General features: G+C 42.4%; 1 protein-coding gene across 1 annotated transcript in view; it reads right to left on the bottom strand.

Annotated features, from left to right (window-relative positions):
- Nucleotides 1-27,216, bottom strand: part of LOC126259537 (homeobox protein araucan-like) — a 320,746-nt gene extending 293,530 nt beyond the window's left edge. Inside the window, exon 1 of the mRNA XM_049956455.1 lies at nucleotides 26,887-27,216. Coding sequence (XP_049812412.1) covers nucleotides 26,887-26,997 — 111 coding nt within the window. The 5' untranslated portion in view covers nucleotides 26,998-27,216. The remainder of the gene's footprint in view (nucleotides 1-26,886) is intronic.
- Nucleotides 27,217-27,503: the final 287 nt, after the last annotated feature.

The following is a 27,503-nucleotide window of genomic DNA, read 5'->3' as shown; positions in this document are numbered from 1 at the left end:
CTAGCACGACATGTAAACAACCGTGAGACATGGGAATTATGGGCAGTTACTCGACTTCTGAACCAAAAGGGGCACAATATCGAAGCAATTATTCGCCAACTTGGAATACTTTTAGGGATTACCAGCAGAATTCTGAAATAAGTTAGGAAAGATCACATGAATGAGCAATATAATAGCTTGGCGTTACGGAGAAAAAAACTTTGTTCGTACATAAAAATTTCTGAAAACAGTTATTTTGCATTAGCAAGTTACTATGGCAGTTCTGCAGGTGTCTTGAGTCTCATAGCGCCGCACTGTTACTGAGCAAACAACTCTGTAGAAAACATGAGCAAAATGGGTACGACTAATGTTGACAAATACAACACAATACGAATGATACACACAAATGTATTTATTGATTGATATCACAGTTCAGGGAGGTTTTTTTGTATTTTGCTACGTATTAACTATCGTTGAAAAATGCATTTATTATATGAGCAGGGAACCTCAATAGCAGTCCGTGACAGCAGTCATATTCGCGGAAAATATAACTTGTACTAAAAACCATGGCAACTGTGTTCAAAGGACTAACAAGTTATCTCTCTGATGACTTCTACATCTGCATAGATACTGCTCAAGCCATCGTACGGTGCGTAGCGTCGGGTACCCAGTACCAAGGGTACCACTACCAGTCATTACCCTCCTGTTCCACTCGCAGATCGCTGTAGAGCGAGGGAAAAACGACTGTGTATGTGCATCCGTATAGACCTAATTTCTCGAATCTTATCTTAGTGGTCCTTATGCGCCATATAGGTTGGTGGCAGTAGAATTGTTCGGTAGCCAGCTTCAAATGGCGGTCCTGTAATTTTCTCAACACGCTCGTACTTTCGTTAACTGTCTGCAGCGGGGCACCGAAGCTCTAGGAATTTGGAATCTGCCTGTTGCCTTTCGTCCGTAGTTCGCAGTGTATCATGTGAGGAAAGGGGAACCTGACTTTTGCACGAGCGATGTCTTCTAAAACTGTGCTGATTCGTGGACATAAGCTTCATTTCATTGGGTAGGGGAAATCAGCAACATACGGAGTATCTTAATTGTATCTTACTATCCAAAACTCGATCTTTACTTTTGAGATAAGTAATGAGTAATCGAACAGGGGAGAGATCATTCGTAATCTCAAGAAATGAACTATTGTTGGATTATTCCTGGAACCATTTTGAAAAAAGAAAAAATTGCAAATTTAGCTGCTTTCCTGTAACAAGCCAATGGCTGTAATGGGCGTCAGTTACCCGAACCATAGAGGGTAGCGCAGTGGTTAGCACACTGGACTCGCATTCGGGAGAATGACAGTTCAAACCCGCGTCTGGCCACCCTGATTTAGATTTTCCGTGGTTTCCCTAAATCTCTTATGGCAAATGCCGGGATGGTTCCTTGGAAAGGGCGCGGCCGCTTTCCTTCCCCATCCTTCTCGAATCCGGGCTTGTGTTCCGTCTCCAATGACCGTGTTGTCGATGGGACTAATTCTCCTCCATACTTGAATCGTTGGTATCCGCATCGAACCTGGATGGTGGGTGAATTTTCGTCATCAATAGTCACAACATATGACACTGAACACAGATGTTCATCATCCGGTTGTGAAGATAAGCGTGATCTTGATGAGAAATAGACATGTCCATACATATCAATGTAAAGAATAAATATAAACACATTAGTTATCTGCCTACATGTGAAGTGGATGACAGGCAATAATCCGCATTACAAATTATTTTGACCAGGTCAGTAATCCGATATTTCTGCTTGGTCTTCACCTAAGAAAATCAAGATTATTGACTTAACATCCCAACAAAATTGCGATTCCTGAAATCCTGAGCTCTTTATTGGGGCCATGTACCTTAGTAAACTTAGAACTATAGACGTATCAGCATACACTTGTATGAATAGGCACGTATGAACTATGCGACCATACGTAACACGTGTAGATGCCACTGGTCCATAATGTCTTATAGGAAGGAGTCCCTGTCCTACGGATCTACAACGGATACACGGCGCGTAACATGGGGATGAAGACAAACTGATACCACCAAAACTCTGTATTTAGAGATGTGGTAAATACTGATGAAACTGGACGCCAAAAATGATTCCTGTACGAATGTTAGTGACAGAAAGCGAACACTTAAGTAACTTTATGTCTAGAAGAAATATTCATTACAATTAAAAGGCAGTATCTGAAAACTGAATTTCAACTTCCTAGCTAAAATTAAATGGTTTATGTAACTGGGAGAAGCCTTGGGGTTTACTCGTCACACTTCTCAACTTGATACGTACTTCTAAATCGTCTGTAGTGTAAGTTATGCTAATAAGGAGTCAAAACATAATTCGTACGGAGACATTGCCCGTCGGGACACTGTTGGTTTCCCACACACTTCATTACGATCCCAAACTGAGTGTAGCGTGTTATTTGTTTACTTATAACTATAACACGAGGTAAAAAGTAGAATTTGATATAAATAGTTATTTAAGTAATTTCTGACATCAGATGTTTTTTTAATAATTGCTAAAACTTAAATATCAACCTTTAAAAGATGTGGTTTTTAGAAATTGCCACTCATAATTATGTAGTGTAGTTACATGTTTATTTCGACGTTAAGGTAATGTCGGCATGTGCGTTTTTAAACATTGTTTCTTGTTTCGTAAAGCTACTGAAACTGACTTAAAGAGCTGAAACCGTTATAGCCAATAAATAAAATTTAATTAACATTAACTGACGCAAATATAATGAACTCACGGGTGTTCTATGCCAATAGATGGCAAATATGAACTTCACATGATATTTTCGACATCTGTCCTTGACAGCCAAATACGACCATTCCCTGTAAGTTCTTTTGTCTTTGCTTCCATCAGTGCTAGTTAAGGTTGTGGTTAGAATGAAGCGGATTCTACCCCAGTCGACACATTCGTGTCACACCGAGGAGTTGGTGTTACCAGTGCACAACATGTAGCATACTTCTTTCTGGAGAAGATGGTTCAAATGGCTCTGAGCACTATGGGACTTAACATCTGTGGTCATCAGTCCCCTAGAACTTAGAACTACTTAAACCTAACTAACCTAAGGACATCACACACATCCATGCCCGAGGCAGGATTCGAACCTGCGACCGTAGCAGTCTTCTGGAGAAGAGTTGGATTGTTTTATCTAATACGTATGATCTCGTACTTCAATAAAATGATGTTTGATATCAAAATTAAAAATTCAAAGAAAGAAGAACGATTAGATAGAGGGAGCACAGCCCCCCACCCCCCCGGTTCCTGTCCCAGCTTATGTATATACGTCGTCTTCACCACCACCCCCACGGATTAGGTCAACTGCCCGTTCCGTCTTCAAAGATTATTGTTGAGCCCATCACATTTTCGGCTTCCTAGGCTTTCTTCTTCCTCTCTGTGTGCATCTCTTCAAGTGTTCCTTCAACCTTTCACCTGGCATTTTGCTCACATGCTCTTTCAAACTGTCTCAGCATATCTCTGTTATATTGTTTATCCTTTGAACATTCAGTTCTTCTCTAATTTGTTCATTGCTAATCCAGTCTGGCGCGTGCAATCTTTGAGTGGTCTTAAGAATCTCATTTCAAATGCCTGTATTTTATTTACTTTTATCCGTCTTTGTGAGAACATAAGTTCCACTCCCGTACAGCAGAGACGTCACAGCCAGTTTCATAAACTTTTTTTTCTTTTATAGCTGTTCTTTGAAGTCCTTTCGGTAGTATCAAATATACACTGAAACTGATGAAGCTTGTTCGGCTTACTTGTTTCACTAATTGATAACAATTATTGATCTGATTGACTACTCCTTTAAAAGCCCTTACTTTTGTTTTATTAATGGAAATTTGGATTCCGTATTCTTTGCCCAGCAGTGGCAACGTATATGTGGCACACGGCAATTTCTTTTCTTTCTGAAACTGATCGTCTGCAAAAGGGCAGGTGATTAATAGTGTGGTATTTCTAACTCAGGATGTACTACTAACTTCTGTCTTCTTAAGAAATCATCAATGTACATATTAAATGATACTGATGATAAACTGCACTGTTGTCTGTCACCCTGAGTCACAGTTATAGATCCGAAATTCTTGCATCTGTTTTAATAATCTTTTTTGTGTCTACGTACATATCCTGCAGGACCTTTCTGAAGTGTATAGGATAACATAGTTTCTCTAGTGTGCACCACAGTATTGGCTCATTAATGCGACCGAATGTTTTTACATATTGGCTCTGTGCGTTGTGTGTATTAAATTCGTGCCTTTTCTCAATTAACTGGATTATAATTATTGACAGTCTGTAATCTCTTTCCAGTTACTCTAACATATATCTTACAGGCGGTGTCTATCAAACTTACCACTCTGTGTAAGTATCACATATATGCAGGTTTCTTCCTTTAAAAAGAGAGATGAAGTTGCACTCCTTTATGAACTTCCAACACAATTTTAACAAAATACCACCATATTTTATAAGCTCACAGTTTATGCCATCCTTTCCGGTCGCCTTTTTCTTCTACTGTCGGTAGACCAAGTTCATACGTCAGACCATTTCTCGAGTAAAATTCATCCATGCCGTTATCTACTAAAATGTTCTGTTTTGCACTGTACCATAAGCCCTTGAAATGCCTTTCATAATCTCTCTGTGATACTGACTTTTTGTTGCTTGTATCCTCTTCCGCACTATTAAGATGTTTCATTACTGCTACGAGTGTAAAAGTTAAATAGCGCTGTTCGTCATAATTGTGGCTACAGGAGTCTCCCGTGAACAGTCTTAATTGGAAAGTAAATGAAACCACTTGCCGACGGACTACGGCTTAACCATAGAATTTACACGCTAACCAGCTAGTCTTGTTTACCACTAATCGAAAATTTTCTTTCAGATTTTGAAGCCAAGTGTTACGCTGATAAACAAGAGGAATTGCAAATGTTTAGAATTAGACACAGACACACTTTACAGTCTACTTGTTGAAGTTTCTTCGAAAAATCAAGTTGAATGATAAACTTATCTCGAGTGACTATCAGTCACTGCTAAAAATGCACTGACATACATAAGGCTGAATATGAAAGTGAGCGTTGCTTGTGTGTTCAGACAGTAACGACATTAAGTTAGAGTGACTGAAATAGGGGCAGTCTCATCTTTTTTAACATATGGGGAAATAATGTATAGTAACATGACAGTGGAGACTGCTCAGAGGTATAACTAATCAAGTACTTGAATCTAACCGTTTTTACACTTGCGGGAAGGGACGTAAGAAAAGGGGAGTGAGTGGAACAGAAATGGAAACATTACAATTTTGAATATGCCTTAACATTCTTCTTACGTAGAATGAGGTGGTGCGCGTATGTTACGGCAGAATTTTGTATATTTGTAAAAAGTACCATAAAAATAAGAGCAACGGAGCACTGAATAGTTAAAGACATAGAAAGCTGAGGCATCTAAGAATTTTATAGTGAAATAAATGATTAAATGACATTAGAGGTGTTTCTAGCAAACGAATATGTAAGGGTGATGTCGAACAGACTGAAATGAAGGAGAAAATAAATTAGGCCTAAACTTTTATGGCCGGCCGTTGTGGCCGAGCGGTTCTAGGCGCTACAGTCTGGAACCGCGCGACCGCTACGGTCGCAGGTTCGAATCCTGCCTGGGGCATGGATGTGTGTGATGTCCTTAGGTTTAAGTAGTTCTAAGTTCTAGGGGACTGATGACCTAAGCAGTTAAGTCCCATAGTGCTCAGAGCCATTTGAACCATTTGAAACTTTTATGCTGTATTTCTCTTACTTCTCAATTTTTGTTCTGAATTTTTCTGCCTATCAGCAGAGATGATATAAAGCTGAGAATTTAAAGTAAATGGGGGAAAGGAACGGATACTGCGACAGCGGTTTTGAAACGGCTGAACCAGTAGGTGAAAATGAGATACAGCAACCGCTAAAAACAAAATTAGCCTAGCCAGATCGTGGCTTGGACTGGGTTGTCAGGGAGTGTACCAACAGAAAAAATAATAAAATGTTTTGCAGCGCATGGCAGGCTTTACCACGACTCAAGGTCCGAGGAAGGACGAAGGACCGTCACAACAAAACAGATGTATAGACAGGCAGAGCAAACTTTTTTGACAGTGGATTTAATGCAGCTTGGTAAACCCTCACTTCGTCGTGTGTCAAAGACGGCGCCGAGCAGCCAAACACTGTGGAGTACCGCCAGAGCGGAGCAGCTCTCGCCGCCGAGATAAGGCGTCGCCAGGTGGTGGTCGGCGCCTCTCTGCGGTGAGGCCTATCTCGCCGTGCACCGCTCTGGCGGCCACGTGTTGATGTACGCTCTCAGTCGGCGCTGTCCTCAGTTCACGTTCCCGGCTCTTTCATGCAACTGGAGTGCTCCCACGAGGAACATAAATAAAGAGTTAATTATTTCCTCGAAAGAAAGTACCTCCATTTTTATTTGTTCGTATATGGGTACACGCCTGCAGTCCCGGCACACACTGAAATTCCTGCACCGCAGTACCGTAGCAAGTTGCTAAAAGATGCAAAACAAAAGGCGTGGCCCATTGTCCTGGCAATACCAACGCGTTTTCCATAACGCTCATTAGTAAGAGGGGCTGGCGGGAGGATGGGGATACAATTACGCCCGATGTTGACATATTAACAACGTATTTTTTAAAAGAGATACTGATGTGTAAGTATGGCCCAGAAACTGAAAATATCTTGTAGCGCACACATAGCAATATCAACGCATTTTCAATAACGTGTACTACCGCTGGGGAAGAACTTCATCTCCACAGTAATAAATTTTAAAAAATGTAAAATTTGTTAATTTTTTCTGAATTTTGCTCCCAGCATACTCACTAAAGAGATGATGATGTGTAAATAAGGTCATGAATCGGAAGATATTCAATATGACATTCAGTTGGGAAAGTAATATCTACTATTGACCAATTTTTGGTTTAAGTTTAACTGAAAACTTAAAACCTTCATGGATTCAGCTATAAGAATTCATTAAAAACCAAAATTTTAAAGTAGAGAGTAACACTACGTTACAATATTTTCCACAAGTGGACCTAAAGTACCTCTCCCCCCCCCCCCCCCCCCGCCCAAATCCTTTATATTGCGCGTGTTAATAAAAGTAGAGTTTTCATCACAGGACTTTGTGCTCACTGCTGACTGCGTTGTGACACCATGAACCAAGAGTCTCTACCCGGGACGGGTACCAGTTTGCTCTAGATTTTCTCCATGTCTTCTCACAATATGGCCAAAGAACTGGAGAATTTTTTGCTTGACAAGAGAAGAAAGGCGCCTTGAGATAATGATTTGATCAATAATGACAACATCTATTGTTCTTTCGGTCCATTTTATACTCAGTACTTAGCGCCACCACCAACGCTCAAGTGCATGAGTACGTCGCCTGTCTCTGGCCTTAAGGGTCCATATTTCGCAACCACACGAGACCGAATGTAACGTCGCGCGGTAATTCGTTTGCTGCGTTTGAAGAGGAACCATACGCTTCAAAAACCCACGCTCAGTTGAGGGAAGTGCGCAATACAGCACCACATGGTACGGTGGTTAGGCGGCCCAGACATTTTCAGCGTGGTCAGGTATGTCTAAAACATCTCACTACGAAGAATTAGGAATTGCAAGCTTATAAGAGGCCCTGGCGCACGAAGACGGATGTATCATTACTAAAAGCGCCTGGGGAAAAAGTGAAGGTTAGCCATGTCTCAGTTTTCAACATCTTCCACGGCATTTTGAACGTGAAAAATACCGCCAGCCGCCAAGATCCATGACTGTTTACACCCACTCAAAAAGCCAGTCGAATTCCCAGAATGACAACGACGTGATACATTTCCTGAAAAGTCAAAGTGCAGGCCTCTAGGACTCAGGTATCCGTCAAGTCACGTAATGTTAGCAAAAATGTGAGAGAATGAAGTTTGAATACACACAGAAAGACTTAACAACGTCACCAACTTTCATGGTCGTAGCTTCATTTTATTGAAACTTTAATTAAAAATGACTAACCCTAGATGGTAGTTGCACTATGTAACCACGCCTAGGCAGAAGTAAGACTACGGGGTTATTTCGTAGTACCAGATGGAAAACGGTACGACATAATTGCTTATGCAACAGAGAAACGCTTAACGCAGCTGCCCTCGTCAGTCCGTATTTTTTCTAAGTTTTCTCCGTGTAGCTTTTAACACTTCAAATTAAATAATACAGCTTTCGTTGTTTGGAACGTCAGAGCACAGGGCCCGTTAAACAGTGATTAATCCTTTTCTTTCTATAAAACAATATGTTTCAGATACCTGTGTGGGCCTTCTCTCAACCACTGGAGATCATTGCCTAAAAATGCCCTTCCCTACCGTATCCTACCTGCGCTTGCGTTTAGATGGTAATGATCTCAATGTTGACGAGCAGTTAAACACTCTTATATGTGAAACCTTTCACCCCTTCAACTGTAAGTACGGGAGCTCCACTTGGTCCTCAAGCCCAAACTGCAATGTATCCTGATGTATGAATTTATTTAATTACACATTTACGCCCGCATTGGAGCACTAAAATCAAACATAATACAACAGCGTCTAGAATGCTTAAGTTTAGGTCTTAGCAATCAGCAATTTCTTCGTTTCCCAAAACAACTTCATTCGCTGTGATCTGGCTGCTCGTTCTTCTGCAGATATGACATACTTCTTCCGTTCTGATGGTTTGAATGTCAGCCGTGTGTATTTTGTTCTTCAGAAGCAGTTTCCATTCTCTGTGTTGAATATGGTGTGTGGTGATGTTCAGTTCATCCAGATCACTTTGTACTTCTTTAAACCAGATGTTTTTGGTTTTACGGTTCCAGAAGTAGTCAAAAATTTGCTTCAGGATTCTAGTATTTGGTAGGCGAGATATGTGGGCGAAAAATGCAATCCTCCTTTTCGCATTGTATCAATAATGGATTCACTTTCTTTATTCACTACTGAATTGGGCATTAACGTAATGTTTCTTACTGATAATTGTTGGCCGCGCGGGATTAGCCGAGCGGTCTCAGGCGCTGCAGTCATGGACTGTGCGGCTGGTCCCGGCGGAGGTTCGAGTCCTCCCTCGGGCATGGGTGTGTGTGTTTGTCCTTAGGATGATTTAGGTTAAGTAGTGTGTAAGCTTAGGGACTGATGACCTTAGCAGTGAAGTCCCATAAGATTTCACACACATTTGAACATTTTGATAATTGTCGGGGGTATTCATCTACCTACTTTAAGCAATGTGTCAGTTGTGGCTTGATTATTTAGTCTGAATAGTGTTTCACTTGCATGTTGCTTCCGGTTTAACGACGGAGGAGTAATGTCGAAATTTAGCATTTATTGAGAGAGATCATTTTTTGTAGGTTTGCCACGTGGTTCTCTGCCCTCGCTGAAGTTTTAATGTCCTACTATCTATTGATGCTCTTTCATTAACATTCCAGGTAATAATCACACCAAAATATTTAAACTTTTTTATTACTTTAATTTTTTGATCATTATGGAGTATGGTATGGGATGTGCCAGCTGGGAAGCTGGGCATCATTTCTGTTTTCTCAAACGAAATTTGCAATCCGCCCTTTGCCGCTAACTGTTCTAATTCTTCTGTCCGAACCTTTCCTTCATCAATAGTGTTTGCTAACAGCGCCAAATCATCTGCAAATGCAAGGCAGTTAAGTCGAATCTTTCTTCCAATCTTAACAGATGGTGGGCATATCTTGTTCCATACACCCATGATTTTCTCCAGCACACAACTGAACAATGATGGAGACAATCCTACGCCTTGTCGAAGGCCAATATGAATATTAAAAGGTTCAGAGAATTCATTTCTGAGCCTTACTCTAGCTTTGGTATGTCGAAGGGTGACTGCAACGAGGTTGACAAGTTTCTGATGTAAACCAAATTCTTTAGGAATTGATGTCTTTAATATACGCTACACTAACACTGTACTATAAATATGTAAAAAGGCACCTCCCTATCACTTCAGACGAATGCTAGGATGACTGAGTTGAAACAGACGTGGCCCATTTGCTGCCCCACCCTAGTCTAATCCGAGCTAAGCTTAGTAGCGTGTCAGACATACAGAGAGTCTGTGGCCCGCGACTCGGGTCCGGGTCAGCGGTCGACCCCAGGCGGGTGCAGCGCTCTGTCTGCTGCCCACTGCCCATTGCCCGGTGCGGTCGGCGGCCGCCTTTGTGGCCGACGGGAGCGCGATGGATATTGAATCGGCGCTGGGCGCACCAGAGGAGAGCTACGCAAATGTTTGCCGAGCGCCCAGTCGGGACCCTCTGCTGTGGCCGCCCTGCCCAATCACACGGCCAAAAATAAAGCGGGCGCTGCGTGCCCTCCTCTCTAATGACAACTATCTCCGGCCCTCCTCTTGCAATTAACCGACAGTCGGCTACAGCGTTCCTTACTGTCGCGCACCATCACTACCGCACACGTTTACTATCGACCTATAAATAGTATCCGGGACGGGCCGCTGTAAACATTTGTGGTACAGAACTGTTTACGATCTATTAAATTAATTTCCAACTAAGTGCATTCGAGAGAGAGAGAGAGAGAGTGAGCGCTATGTCACCACCTGTTTGACACCCTGTCTACTGGATTATCCTGACTTTCACCGCTCCTTCAACGTTCGAAGGCCGCGCTAATGTTCCCATTTCCATCTCCTCAGTATCCAGCTTTCTTGACGCATCAACCGAAGAAGTCAAATGGTTCAAATGGCTCTGAGCACTATGGGACTTAACATCTGTCGTCATCAGTCCCCTAGAACTTAGAACTACTTAAACCTAACTAACCTAAGGACATCACACACAGCCATGCCCGAGGCAGGATTCGAATCTGCGACCGTAGCGGTCACACGGTTCCAGACTGAAGCGCCTAGAACCGCACGGCCACGCAGGCCGGCCGAAGAAGTCATGTTTTCCTCATGTCATAAACTACAATCACCACTATCGGCCAATTTCGCTTTAAAGATAGAAAATGAAATCAAAAACTAAGAGAAAATACCGAAGCATGTTCCCAGTACACAGTCCATCCAATTGAATATAAATCAGTCTGCACTAATCTGTGTACTAGGTAAACGATCACACCTACTGCTAACAAACTATACAGCTCAAATGCATTATCCTGTACATGCCTGCTGGTGGACTGAATCAACTGACTGAGCTATCTAGTTGGATCAGCGATGTAGTTGGCTGTGCCAAACGATTTTTGTTGATCTTGGACTCCATGCACGAACTTCCAGTAGAATGCTTATGGTTACATGCTCCTGTACACTTGAAAATGACTCAAGTTGAAACTGTCCAATAGTGGCAAAAAAAAGAGCATCTCATTAGACCAATATGCAGCCTCGGCGGAACCAAATCGATATTTAATGACTGTGAACAGACGCATTCAGTAAGCAATAACAATATGGATGTGACCTCTCTCACTCAACTGGGAAGACATGCGGAAAAACCATGGACACATTCGTCACAGTCACTTACTCAAAATGGTTCAAATAACTAAACACTATGGGACTTAACATTTGAGGTCATCAATCCCCTAGGCTTAGAACTACTTAAACCCAACTAAACTAAAGACATCACACAGACCCACGTCCGAGGCAGAATTCGAACGTGCGACTGTAACAGAAGCGTGTTTCCGCCCTGAAGCGCCTAGAACCGCTCGGCCACAGCAGCCGTCAGTCACTGTTATTTCTTTTCACGTACAGTCTTAACTGGAATTAGCAGTAAAGTATTTACCTATGCTTCTATTTTGATGCATTTAGTTTCTGCTTGAGTGTTACCTTTCACGCCGTATGTACTGCGCTAGTCCACACAGTAAGTGGCGTGTGCTTATTGTGCTCTCATACTCCCAAAACTGAGATAATCGCTTTGTAGCACCCAATGTAAACACGTTAATGGAATAACAAATAAACTGCGAGTTTCCGAAATAAGATCTCGAAATGTGACATAGGAATCACACTTCTCGATCCAAAATCTCTGCAGGCGAATATTAGAACAGTTCCTTCATGGTCTCCAGACGATATCTTACTACTCCATCTGAGCTACAGTTGCTGTTTCAGTTCCAATGAACTAGCAGCATATAAAATGCCAACGCCTTACAGCAGCATAGCTGAAACTATCCTCTCCTCTCATTATTAAATAACCGAACTGCCTTAAGTGACACCGAAGTTTAATACCTACTTCAGACGAATGCAACTAACTTTTTAATAGCGGGCAGAACAGGCAGACTTTTATGTTGCAGCCGCGAAAAAGGCGATGTAATCAAAGAGTAAACAGACATCAAAATGATAAACGAGTCTGAAGGACGGAAATGCGTCATGATCTGGCGTTATCGGTAGCACCTCGAACTCTTTTTCCGCGTAAACAACGCAGAGCATAACAGGTGGTAGATTGCATTAGGTCGGAGAATTGTATCCAGACTGAAATAGTAACACTCAGTGAAATCAAGAGCATCATACTTCTAGTCGAGATTGAGAAGGAAAAGCAAACGAGAGGAATTAATTTTGGCACGCTCTTCGAAACTGCATCTCACAATTTAGCCCTCGCTATACATCAGTTCACCTCATTATTATGAACCTTTACAGAAATATTCCACTTGACAAATCTGCTGTGTAGGCAGAAGGGTATACCTTTGAAAACCTTTTTCTTTTTTTATCGAAGCTGGAGAAAGAGCAGTGGATATTGCTACAACATACATGCTCAGCACAGTGAAGGAAAGACCGTAGTCAAGAAAACGAACGAATAACGTTACCAACGGCTTTCCAAACAGTCTGCACAAGCCACGAGAGTATCTGTTTCAAGGAATGTAAAAACTGGCTTTCGACGTGAAACGTAGAATTTCATTTGGCGTAGACTGTCAGTTGTAAAACAAGTACCTGTAACAGTCACTGCACTGAAAACAGGAGCTCACCCACCCTTAAATGAAAATATGGAACACTTTAAACTAATTCATTTAAAACAAATTTACGACAGAAAATACGTACCATTATAATCGAACATTGCATAGTAGGCTACGCATTTTGATGCCATCACCAATAATTCAGGATATCCAATAAATTACAATTCATCACATACGTGGTTAAAATTGTATACAAACTTTACGCAGACAGCCAAAGACATACAAGTTTTTATGGACTGAATACACATTTCGCATTAACATGACAGGAAATGTGAAACAATAACAAGTAATGTTAAAGTTGCTGTGCTTCATTTACAGTAGCTCATTTCAATCAAAAGGCTTCAGCGGGAACAGCGTTTGTGCGGAACAGCCTATGGCTATTCTTCAACGAAGTTACAGCTAAGAAATAAAACCAAAGATGGCCAATTGTAATGTAATGGGATCGAGGCGAAAATTTCGTCTAATCGTTTCATACCCACTTTTTAAATCTAGAGCTCGTACTTGCTGATAGCGAATCTTCCCATTGTGTAAAATACCAAACCACAGAGAAAAGAAAACAGTCAGCAGTGAACAATAGAAGGCGACTCACGTTTCCACCATCTTAATCAATAATTCACTTGTTTTTTGAGGTGGTTCTCTTACTGCTGGCGATAAAATTATTCTGCTCTCTACAACAGATTACACTCTTATTCTTTCAAGAAAATAATTTGCAAAAAAATTGTTTTATGAATAACAAGCACAGAATTTTCCTTTCCAAGTACTTTTTGATAATACAAAAATTTACATCGGACATAAAGATAAGCTGGTGTTAAAAATTACATTTGAATCATTTGTTTTGTTCTACATTTAACACACAATAATATAATATTAGTTTCTTAGTTACATATCTAGGAATTATAATCCTTGGACACTATTGGTGGTTGCCAAATCAAGACAAACCGCAATTAGGTGGTACAATACAATTATGCCCCAGGAACTAAACTCCACAGTATTAATAAAGGAACTATCATCTTCAGAAACACCCAAGTCACAGATAAGGGCAGATTGGAATGACGGAAACTAAAACAATTTATAAAATAATTGTGTGCAGTGAAAGCAGTTTCTGTTTATTACAGTACTGTGTCCGGACTTGCAGGGTAACTTCGCATCCGATCAAAAATTGCTCATAGGTGTGGTCGAAGACAAATCCGTAACTAGCAGCAATAATGCGACTACTGCATTGTATCTACAGTGTCAGTCAGCAAACTCACGGCACGTGCCAGCCTCGGGGGATTCGGACGCAGTTCCTTCAGAAACGTGACGTCTTTGGCGAACCGAGGCGGGCTCCCGCCTCTCCGCTATTTGTCCTTAGGCGACAAAAACCCCCCGGGCCTGCCTCCTTGTGGTGAAATGCCGTAACGAATCCCATAAATCTCCGGCAACTGGGGAGCGGGGCGAGGAAAAAATTTAGTACGCCACGCTCCTTTCACAGAACACAAAAAAATGCCTAAGGACCCCGTAGGAGAACATTCCTGTATAGACAAACAACATCACGCATCGTTAAATCCATTTGACAAACAAAGGCGCGTAGCTCCTAAGAACAACGACGCAGTTGGCCTATTGTCCGCGCTGAGATGGTGCGGTCGCCACATCATCGATATTGCAGACACTTCGCTCTGCTCGGAGAGTTATACATGCTCACAAGAAAGTTTCCTGTTACCCACTTACCGGTATTCCTCAAATATTTCAGTTGAAAAATCTGCTCTGACTGAATTATTTGATTAAACTGTCACTGCGTGCTTAACGGCATGATAAATGTGTCTGTAGTGACAATTAACACCGAACAATAAAAGGCGTCAGGACATCTACAGGAATAGGGGAGAGCATTGTAGCTTAGTATACCTTTCTTCAGACTTTCACCATTAGACAGCTCTGTAAAAGAAGTTTAATACCATTTCTTATTCCATTTTGAAATGCCGACACTAACTTTTTATAGGCTGCAGTCTTTTTCTACAATTAAAAAATTACTCAAGAACATGGAAGTGTTCCAGATGTGAAAACATGGTACAATGTACCTAGATACCTGAAAAAATATTCTACAGAAATTTAAAAGCGTTGCAATAGCGTAAATCTTATCAATATTGTATTTAGCCTATTGCTCCACTACACGCCAATAACCAGTAAGTGAAATCAAATTATGCAGAAGTATTATCAAAAACGAATTACAAGTTAAATACATTTTCAAATAGAATCTATCGGGAAAAAACAGTTTCCATTTTGATGACAGGTATAATTATTAAGACGCTAAAGAAACTCAATAAATTTGCAAAAACCATACGTTCCTGTTTCGAGGTATAAGGTGGTCCACAACGTACTAAGTGTGACTTAACTCTCCACAGATTAAATAAACAGATTTAAAAATAAAATTCTGTGCCTGAAGAATTAACAATATTTTCCAAATAACTTTAATATATTATACAGAACTTAAATGTTTGAACGCAAAATGTTTACAAGTGCTGCACAAAAAAACGGCCTCATGTCTAACAACAACGAAGGCTGCAAAAACTGCGGGAACTGCTTGTAGTTGTCTCAAGCGCGCTTTTCTTCATGTTATTCTAAAATCAATCACTAGACTGAAGTACCGACTATAAAGCATGTATTCTTACGCACGCTATCCTCCATACACAATACTCTCCTGTATTAATAATAGTCAGTTGAACTTCAGTTATACGATGAATCAAAAAAATCTGAAGATTGTTGACTCGGGTAATTAACTTGGGATTACAATTACGAATAACTTAAATTGGAACGATCACACAGGTAATATGGGGAAGGCGGACCAAACAGAGGTTCGTTGATAGAACAGTAAGAAGGCACGACAGATCTATGACTAACTGAAGAGATTGCCTAGATTGTGCTTGTTTGTGCCGTTCCGGAGTACTGCTGTACAGTCTACAGTCCTTACCATATAGGACGGACGGAGTTTATCGATAAAGTTCAGAAAGGGCAGCTCGTTTTGTATTACAATGAAATAGAGGATGTAGTGTTCTGGATGTGGTGAGTTGGGGGTAGTAACTACTAAGAGCTGGCCGGTGTGGCCGTGCGGTTCTAGGCGCTTCAGTCTGGAACCGCGTGACCGCTACGGTCGCAGGTTCGAATACTGCCTCGGGCATGGATGTGTGTGATGTCCTTAGGTTAGTTAGGTTTAAGTAGTTCTAAGTTCTAGGGGACTGATGACTTCAGAAGTTAAGTCCCATAGTGCTCAGAGCCATTTGAACTACTAAGACAAAGGCTTTTTCGCTGCAGCAAGATGATTTCACGAAATTTCAGTCATAGTTTCTCTTCCGAATTCGAAAATATTTTGTTCATTCCCACCTACATATGGAGCAATGACCACAGTGATACAATAATAGTAATCAGACTTATTACAGAAGACTTAATTTGTTTATTTTGCCTAAGACTTATTCGAAAGTGGAACATGAGAGATATTTTCTGAAAGCGCTTGTACAGAATACTCATTTTACTAAGGTTTGAAGCTCCTCTTTCCGTTCTTCCGTGTTTGCGATTTAAAAACTGCGTTGTTTTGGAAATCAGCCCTATTCAAACACAATTAGTTTATTTTTATATTTCCCCAGACATGCATCGACACCAGTGTGCCAACTTCTGTGGGTTAAATTTTTATTTCTGTGATGTACAATATCACATTTGTAATAATTTAAATGCTGTAGGCCTAAGAAATACAATATTTGCAATTTGCTACAGAATAATCCTATGGATGTACCTACAAGTAAGGTGGTGATTGTATTCTTTATCTTCTTTTTCCTCTCTCATGAGAAGGCTAAGTGACTGTTAGTCTAAATGGTATGAGACACTTTTTTATCGAACCAAACCTCATTTTGTGAGTAAAATCAGCCAACTATGGGCGTATTATGCATGATGAGTCGTTGCAGTATTATTCGACCTCATTTCCACATTATTCAAAATTCGCAATCGTTGAAGTACGTTGTGTAAACAGAAGTGCAATCAACCGCTTGTAGCTTTTACCCACACCGAAAGCCATACAGTCAAGTGCTTACTAAAGATACATATGCTGAGTTTCTACACATCACCGGATCTGTCTTCTGTACGGTAATACAGAGATCACTGACGCAACACCAAACTTATTGTGAGACGTAAAGCGTTACAAATATCAGTATTTGTGCTTTAGCTAAAACGTATTAAGCGCCCAGAAACAGAGGGTGAAATACACGAAAAACTTCATCCTACTATTACGGATTTACTAATAGTATGTTTGTAAACAAAGAGCTTTAAATATGCTTTCGTGCAATTAGTTTAGAGCGCAAGGGAAGCGGGAGGCTGGGTAACGTACAATGTAGCTTCGGATCTAAGAAATACTGCTTCGTATCACCACTAACTTGTATCGCAGCGTACTTACTGGTATACACTAGTTCAATGTTACTGTTCACAGAGTAATTCTTGGCGTATTTTGCGCGTCGCACCTTGTACTAGATGCGGGAGTATCCCCGTTTGTTGTACAAGATCGCAATCACCTCACAAAGTCGGCAGTAGAGTTTACTTGGAAAAATCATTTCCAGTTACGAATTGCTGCAAAAGGTTGCCTTGCCAAGAGGGGGAAAAAAGGAAGAAATTAATATTATGTACAGCAGCTAAATCGCCTGGTGGTACACAGATATAAACTGAAAACTAGTCGTTTTTACGTAAAGTGGATACCGCGCCTCGTCAAACAGGACTGTAAACTTAATCTCCAAGTGCCAAATTAAAGGCAGTTGCTGTAGCCCGTATTATACTCCGGCGGGAGTACCGTGCACGTACGAATTATCAGCTTGTTCTGCTAATAACACGCTCCCGAATAGATTGTTGTTATTATATGTATAATCTTCGCTAAGCTGTTGCAAAGGCGAAGAAACTGGATACGTAACGAGCTGTCAGAGCTGATTGATGGCGGCGTAATAACACGGCGGGGCCCGCAGAGGCAATTACAGGCGTCGTGGGCCGTTCGCGGGTTTTCAGCGGCCGCCGTGAGAACGGACCGCTTTCCGGAGACTCGCATGCGGGCCACATCACGTGCATAATACGTGTGTCCGGCCAGTCCTATGTTCTGAGAGCCGGCTGCCTAACGCTGCTGCCACCGTCTATGAAGAAGTTTTATGCCTGCCCGTGTTCCAGAAGTAGTAGAAAAGATGGAGCAACACAGAATGAAAGGGCATGACTATCTACTACGTATGCATCAAAGTTGGATAATAAGAAAAACCTATGCCTACAGACCCAAAGGTAGCAGAAGTGTAGGAAGACCACGAAGAAGATGGCGCGACCCTCAGTAAACTGCTTGGTTTCGGAACAGCAATACGTATCTAAGCCGAAAACGTAGTGATGATGACTTACTTGGAAATTGTTAGAACAACGACGGTGTTTTTTACCCTAAAAGTTTCATTTCTCTTATATTAGAAAATGACAGTTCTTGAGAGTTCTTCAAACTATAAAAGGTTTCACTAACTAGGGAAATGCTCTCCGCACAATATTCATTTTTAATGCGAAGTAAACTCGTTTTTAAAACTTCACTTTCTGCAAAAGAGTATTTCTTTTTTCTGTACATTATATTTTGCAGAGCGCGGTGTTTTAAAAGCCTAAAGTTAATTCGGAAACATGGAGAAAGCGTCATCAGGGAGTTCCAACGACCGCACGAGGATTAAAACATTTCTGGGCGTTTCGACAGTTGATGATATCCCGAAAAACGTTTTACATTTTACTCAGTGTAGTCAGTACATTGTGTAAGACACAGAGTAAGGTTAAAGAAAGTTATCTCCTTTATAGCATACCTCTTTACGAAATAGAATACATCAAAGCTGCACCACCCTCCCGTCGACATGGCGGTCATTGTGGTATACTCGTATAACCTACGCCAATGTATGTATGTATGCATGCTTTGTGCTGAACGTAGCCAGTGCATGCATTTGGACCAAACACCGACAGCGCAACATTCTATGAAATGCATGAGACGCAGTTGTGTCTTTGTCCTTTATCATCCCTATCAGTTTCAGTTAAAAACCACCACACACACTATATACAGCAGAAAAATATTGAATGTCAGTAATGCTTAGAGTACAATCGGTTACAAATGAGGTATCATACATTTTATGAATATAGCTCGCAGCTGTTGTCAATCGCCTTTAAAACATATTGAGCAATAGCAAATGTTCAGGTGAACTCTTGAAAGCGGTATAGTGCTTCTGAGAACTACCACGTCATTTTAGCTTAAACCAAAAATTTGGTGAATGCTGAAACTGTGATTCTGTTTGTTACGAACATTTATAGAACCAATATTTGTTACAGACGGTAAAATAATCTCATGTTTAATCTGCACAAGACAACAAGGACAGAATAGGGCACATACTCAGGCGTACTAATAGTCGTTTTCCCTTGCTCCACTATAATCATTTGCATAGTAGTGGTGGTGATGGTGGTTGTGGTGGTGGTGGTGGTGGTGGTGGTGGTGGTGGCGGCAGTTGCAGTACCAATAGAAGTATTTGGGCAACAAAATAAGTGACGATGGCCGAAGAAGGCAAGATATAAAAAAAGCAGGCTGGTAACAGCAGGAAAAACATTTCTGAAAAAGAAAAATTCGTTAACATCGAATATAAATTTAAATAATGTTTTATCGATGCTGGCTGTAGCTGAACTCTGTAGCTGTTGTCCAATTAACAATTTCAGTAGAGGTACGTAACCAGCCACAAATAGTGTTAAAAAGTTTTTTTTTCTGCAGTGTCTCTTAATAGCACAGAATTAAAGCTTTTGAAAGATTTTGAAAATCTGCATTAACAATTCTTAAAATACTGGATATTGGAATGTTAGGAACTCTTTTTCATAAGCCATTTGTGAAGAGTGTAGGCCTCTAAGCAAAGGAAATGTGGATGATAAACAGTTCACACCAAAAGGTAACAGTAGCTTTTGAGATATGATGCTAAAGATTAGACAGGTAAAACAAGTAACTAATGAGGAGGTACAGAAGACAACTGGGGAGAAAAATTTCTGCTATAACTTGATTAAAAACGGAGATTGGTTGTAGGGCACATGCTGAGTGAATGAAGAACTGTACACCAGCTAATGGAATATGTGCGTTGAATAAAACCGTGGAGGGAGACCAAGAAGTGGAAACACCACTCAGATTGAAATCGATGTAGCTTGCTATAGTTGAGGTGGAGGGCTCTGCTGCTCCTATTGTTGGGTACGGGTTGAAGGAGCTTGAACATCTAAGTTTATCAGACTTCTATTCACCCCCCGGGACGGAACCAGTGTATCCCATATGTCTACTTCTAGAGTAAATTCGAGGCACAAATGTGAAAACGTTTTCTAAATACTCGTGTAGCGTGTATCTGAGGTCAGATGGGTACCAGCCCAGCATTCACTTAGTGGGATACCTTCTAAAAACCACATCCGGCACACCGACCCTCGTCGTTAATGGGCCGGGCGGAAAGAAACTTTTACTGGATACGTTAGGGTGTAGGCGTCACTTTGGTAACGGAGGGAAGATAGAGACAGAGAGGAGTGATAAAAACTGTAGTGGAAGAACAAGGTTGGAACACAGTAAACAGGTTCAAAAGGATATTGGGGACATTAGTTACACATATGTGAACACACTTGCACAGGATATACTAGGGTGGCTAACTGAATCAGCTCAACCTTCGAAATGAAGACGATAACAACAACAGCTCAAAGAGCTATCTGTTCAATTTGAGGGTCAATCAGTAGCAGGCTATCCAGTAATAACAAGAGAAAATGCAAGTAGTTACCTGTACACTGTCTTGTTTATCATTACTGGTTCTAACGTGCTTGCGCTGTTTTTCTAAGAAGCAAAACGAACCAAATCTCTAAGCATACGAGAGAAATTCTCGGAGCTTTGAAAAGATTCTTTGAAATTGTTATTAAGTTTTAATAAAATTTTCTTAGTATAGCCGTATTGAGGCACAAATAGCAACCGAGAGCCATTCGGTCGCTGTCCCGAGAACTCAGCCGAAGCCCCTTACAATAATTCTGCCGTAAAGAATGAGCAAACGAGGAGGGTGGAGCGAAATAATATTCCGGAAGAGCGGGGCTATAAGACGCGGGGGCGGCTACCCGACCACTTAGGGCTGCGCCGGGGGCGTTTGTCATAGCGGCCGCTTCCGGCGCTGCGCGGCTGAGTTATGTGCGGGGGTGGTCGCCAGGGGCATAACTCAGCGCGCGGCCCGGCCGTCTCAATTAACGACAATTAACTCCGCGCCGGCACGCACGGACCTTGCCGGCAGGAGCCTCCAATTACCAAGTACTGTACCCGCAATGACGGCCGCACCGCTCTGTAAGCGCTGCGGAGCACAGTTTCATCACAAGGTACCGCGGCCTCGAACACACGTCATCGTCATCTTCAAAATCACCTCTGCTGTATTAGTAACGCGTTAGTACGAAACAACAGGCACGCAGCATCGATGCCGCATACGTGCGTTGCACTTTTGACGATGTGGAAGAACGACACATCGTAACGCCACTTATATTAACTGTGGAATAAATACGGGTGCGTATTAATCCATTCTGTGTCATCTTTATGATCGTAAAACTAATGTTATGACGTGTTGTAACAGTGACCAAATTCGTATAACTGCATTGTCCCAACGAAAATTCGTGGTTGATAGCCAGGTACTTTGTAAAACTAGAACCGATGCAAAAGCGGTTTGTGACAATTATTTGTGTGTTTATGCGGTTACGGGAGGATCTAAGAAAGTAAACATTTGAAAGTATACACGAAACGCACAAAATTATGGCAGATGACCATGCATTCACTGCCTAGTAGTAGCTACAGAAAAATATTAATTTCCCGTGGAACCTCCAAAATCTCGTGATTACTACTGAACTTTTTCGCCAGTTCAAAACAACGTTCTGTAAAACACATTTGAAAGCAATTCTTTCTAACAAAAATAAAGGAAAGAAAAGCCAATATCAATAAACTGTGGGAATACTGGCCCGTCTGTTATCCAAACAACTATTATTTTTAATGCTCAGACATGTTTCAGCACGTTTGTTCCATCATCGGTGGCTATTTTTATTCGACACTTATTCTGTATAATCTTAGGTCGTGTAAGACAATTCTTAATTATTCTATGGCTTCCTGGACACGTCTTCGTGATGCCTTTCCTCATACAGGTCTAGACAGAAACAGAACAGGCTTTATAGTGAATCACATTCACTGACAACTTCAATCTTCGAATGCTTCAAAACATCGGCAATGAAAAAACGAAAGCAGTGTATATTTACAAAACGTTTCATAAAAGACGATTTCTGAGATGGGAATCATTGTCAACCGAAGCTGGAGCAAAAACATTAAAAACTGTCACAGCTCCTTAGCAAGCGCTCCGACAGCGCAGTGATTCATGGTCCACTCAATCTACATTCCAGGCACTGATGAACTGCACTAGAGTAGTGACAGTACTCACACCACGACGCTACTCACTCGGAACATCATTACAAACTAACAGTGTAGCAAGCATAAACGGAAATATTTTGTTATTATATATAAACAGCCACAAAAATCTACGGGAAAATACGAATTTACGCAATGACTAGTTCGCCTAGTAAAATTCGTTTATCATTTCTCGTTACTAGTCACCTAAAAGACAACATTATCAGTACCTGTTACAACAAAATTGGCCAATAATTTTAGTTGCCAGTACACAAACATACGATCGCAGGAAGTAGCCCACAACCTTTAATACCAAATGGAAGTTGAGTCTGATTTTTTGGACATCTACTAACAACAGATACCTGATTACGCGAACATTATTTGGGGTACAGCAGAATCTCAACAGCTATCTCTCGCCTCCCTCGTCGGCGTCCAGAACGGAAGGACCCGGTATCAGACATGCACTCTATTCACCACCCCCTGTGTTCATAGATTTACATTCGAGCCCGGAACCCCCAAAAAAAGAGAAGGAAGCAGAATATAAAGGAGGCGAGCTCACCCTTATGAAAAAGGAATAAACAATGGATTTCATATTTCCGAAAACGTGAGTTCGCAGCTAGGTGGGGAGCGAGAGACCGCGTATGGAAAATTTATTCGTCGCGCGGGGGAGAAGTGGCCCCGCGCTGGAATATCATTCTTCCCGCGGGCGAGAAGGCGGCGCGGGGGTGGACGCCGTGATGTAGGGCCTTCGGACCGAGCGCAGACTGCTCCACACCTCTCTCCCAATTCACTTACCGAGTTCCCTTATCCGCGTCTAAGGGGCGAACGCCACTTCCAGAATTTATTTTAGCAAATTAGAAAATTAGACAAATCGAACGTAACTGACGCACGTATCACCAATTGCTGTGTACGCGCGTAACTTCGAAGAAATGCGGTCCATTTAAAATTCTTAAATGCTCTGGGCAACATGCAGGATATCGTTTTTGTCTCTGCAAGAGGCTGCAATTCTGTTGGTTCCACTTTGCTGGAAATTGCGGACGTCCACTTTGAAATACTTTGTTATGCAAACTGGTTTTCTTTCATTTAAGTGTTTATTGTTTTGATGTATTTGCTATCGATTTCAAACCAACTACCGCTGCACCATCAGGTACATTAGTACAGTCATTGATATGATATATCGGAGAAAGTATCAGCAGTGTCACTGATGTGATATACCACAGAAAGTACGTGCTGTTAATGTGCCTCAGCATCCTCTACTCTTGCAACAAGGCTCTTTCTCAAACCTGGGCGGCTGCCGGTTCTACAGAATTACTGAACGTGGCTTTGCCTAAGGAAGAACACCCACCAAGCAGTTCAAAACAGCAGCGCCTTAGCAATATATGTTACATTGGCCGCATTTAGCTATTTAACATCCGCAGGGACACCGATAGTCTTACTTCTATCCAGTAACACCTCCGGAACATATGGCCTAGACACGCAGAAACAGTCAGCCTGACACATACCTCCAACTTGGTGAGAGCCGAACAAAGGTTACTGCACAAAGATTACAGGCACTTCAGGACATTGTCAGTGCCAATGACTTTATATATACATGCCGTTCTTAATACCTTAACATTGGGAAACCATTTTTCAGTGGATATAAATTGGGCTTCCTACGTCAGAAGCTGCTTTTCTAAGGCAATGGCAATGCGGAATCCTAGCAATAGGACCTTTAAATGCCTTATCCACCGTTGACAGGAGGACAAAGAACGGGACATAAGGCGCACACAACACATGTCATGGCGAACGCTGATAAACTAACGACCGCCTTATCTCCTTGAAGCAGCGAAATTTAGCACGTTTAACAAAGCGGACAGCGACAGGGGGGCCCAAGTATCAGTAGCGGTTCTCAGTTCGCCCGACACTGGATTCAAATTATTATAACTAAGCGGAGAGGAACACCCTCTAATGCACGCAACGTTCTAACAGTTGCATGGGTCTTTATGAAAAACGAGTGAAGCTTTCTTCTTGGAACCATATAAAATGGACTGACTCGTTATCAGCCGAGGCATTTTGCCTTTGCTGTCTGTGAGGTTCTTGTGATGCACGATTTAGACGGTGCGGCAAATAACGAGGATGACGACCGCGTTCAGAGCAGGCTATATAGAGGCGTTCCGGAACGCGCAAAACTCATTTAATGGAAGCAAAACTATGCACGAACTATACGCATAACGTTCTTGTTCTACTGACGCCTTTGACAACTCAATAGTCATTCCATTTCGTCGCACAGCCTAATAAATAACCTGCGATCTGTTTCGATCTTGTGTGTTCAATTTATCCTTTTATCGACACTAAAAACCTGTCTCACTCAACCGAGAAACAACTAGTCGTAGTTACGGAGGTAAGGGAGGATTCACAAAGCAAGTACTTAAAAATAATAGGCGGAAGAAGGACAAGCAAAAAAGCAACGGTAGGTGAATACCAAACTAAGATAAGCAGCAATATATTGGAGAGTAGCAGTGTGCCTAGAATACAGCGCCGTTAACAGGTATGTTACCGCCACTAAAAGATAATTATTGACGTATTATCACAGCAGATGAAATAAAAGATAGGGACAGCAACCAAATGTCGCAAACGGTCGCCAAACAGATAGTGAGCAGAGGATATATTGATAGAACAACATTACATAAACATCTCGAAGTATCGGCATTGCTACAAAACACTGAAATGCCACAATCGCGCCTCTCTGCAGCTATCAACACTGGGCCTTTCCAAAACGCAACGAAGAAATCGTGGACGCACTGCTCCGAATACATGTACGCAACCTGGCCACGATTCTCACTCTTGGCTGTAAGCAGATTCAGGGCCCTTATACAGAGAAACACGCAGGAACTGTGTCCTAACTATCAGTACAGGCAGAAAGAGGGGTTTCCGGTGTGACAAGCGCATACTTAGAAATATAAACTTATCGTATTAATTCCACAAAGATATCACTCTGCGACCATAGTGATAATTGCGCAATACTTGTGTGATTTCGACGGTATACTGTTGCTTAGCTAAGTTCTAGGAATACAGAATAGGCAACCGTTTATGGGAGAAAAATCTCTTACAGAGGGAAGCTGCTGCATAGAAAACGTTTCGGTAGCACAAACAGTTTCTCCTGTCAGTGTTCGCAGCTTATCATTGAAAACCTTGCAACGCTTTAATTCCATGGACGAACTGAACTGTGTTCCTACTTTGATGTCTCAAAGCATCCATTACTCACCGAGTGAACAAATGCTATTCGATCAGTGTCCTGTGACTTTGTGTTTTAACAGAGGACAGGGGAAAAACTGGACAATTACCAGCAGAAAGACAAGAAACCGATAATGCTCGCAGCCAGAAAAGATATCTCAGTTTTATTTCGTAAATCCGATACACAGTATGCTAACATATGTTGAAAGCCTATATGGGATGCGACAGCAGTTTCCTTGCCTACGCTCTACGCTTGGGTGTGTAACAGTGCACGAGGTTAATAAGCTCCATATGATGCAGATATAGAAGTAGAACGTAGTTCACTGCAATATGGAAATTAAGGACAGCAACATAGCAACGTGTATGTACTGTAGACGTGAGTAATTCAGTTTCTTTGGACTACAGTGAACAGTGACTGAGAAGCGTATATTAAATTATAGGAGAACAAAACAAGAAACTTGCTGGTCGGGAACGCGGCACATCCTATGCCCACTTTTATATTAAGCCACGGATTCTACAACACAATAATGACGATGCAGAATCCAGGCAAAGAGAGACGGGTCATATTTACAAATTAGAAACTGGTAAAATCATCAAATGCAACCATCGTACAGTAATATTTTTCGACACTATATGGGAGTACATATCGGGATACGAGGTGTGCAGAAACGAACACAGCGAACGGCCGACGCGAAGCGCACCAGCCACGGCGGGTCCGGCGGATCGGTCGACAAGCATGCGGGCAGCGGGCCGCCACCTGCCGGCAACGGCGGAGCGCGCGGCCGGGCTCTGCCGTGCTTCTGTACGCTCAGGCGTAATACATACCTCTCGGCTAAGCAACAGTACGATACACGCTGCCCACTGGGCAATGCTGAATCCGCGTTGAGCAGCGCAGGCAGTACTCCTCTTATACCAGAAACACCGGGCTTTCGCACTTTCGACAACTTCCCCCCTTAAGCGGTTAGTAGCAGCATACTGCCAACCATTTGGCCACTACACAAGAAACGCAGCTACTACAGCATCAGGAAAGGGGGGGGATACTAAATCACCTAATTATTGCCTGGAAACATCTGTTTGGTATGGCCAATGTGTTTGTAAATTATCCCGAGCACTATCTCAGCCTCCCAACTGTACTTCGAGAAACTTAACCATCTCCTTTACCTAACCTGTTACTCGGACGTTACAGGCACCCAACCACTGGTTATAAAATCATCTTTTCTCCCGCACAAAGAAATGCCATAGCAACAAATGCACAAATGGTACGTGACTTCCGCACAAAGCGCCACACACGCACGCTAAGCTACTGAGCACCAAAGAATAAAAACAACGGAAAGATGCGGCTACTTACAGCTGGATGGCAGTAGGCCGGCCCTACCTGCGACGCCGCAGGGTACGAGTAGCCGAACTGCGTGTACGCCGACATGGGTCCGCACAGCACGGGAGCAGCAGTGTCCGCCATGGGTCACAAGCAGAAGCGGCTCGCCACACCTCTTCACATAGCAACCGCTCGAAACGCACTCGGAAAATCACTCCCCTACGGCGGCCTGACGAACAGTTGCACCCCCTAAACACGCCGCCGTACAACAATGGAAGCGGCACAGTCTTGACAATTTCGGCAACAATGAGTCCGCCACGAAGGCGCCGCACCTGACCCAGGCGATGCGTACCCCGCGACTCGCGCGATGCGACTGGCTCTCCTCTGCCGGCCGACAACCGAACGACGCAGTCGTGCCTTCCCCCTCCATGGCCTGGGCGGGGCGTCTAGCGTTCCGGCCAACGGACGCCCTCGCTCCGCCCGTCACAATGTGTGCTTCGGCCAATGAGCGCTAGGGGGCACGCCCCTGTTGCCCCTCGGCCCGCTGCGGTTGCCACGCCTACTGTACCTAATCCCCTCCACGCCGCCACGCGGCCGGTTGCCGCCGCCGCTCCACAACAGGGCAGTCAATATGCTAATGCTGCCCTTTA

The sequence above is a fragment of the Schistocerca nitens genome, chromosome 1, assembly GCF_023898315.1.
Source record: "Schistocerca nitens isolate TAMUIC-IGC-003100 chromosome 1, iqSchNite1.1, whole genome shotgun sequence".
NCBI classification, from domain to species: domain Eukaryota; kingdom Metazoa; phylum Arthropoda; class Insecta; order Orthoptera; family Acrididae; genus Schistocerca; species Schistocerca nitens.
The sequence above is the reverse complement of the archived record's forward strand: the minus strand, read 5'-3'. Positions and strand labels throughout refer to the sequence as shown.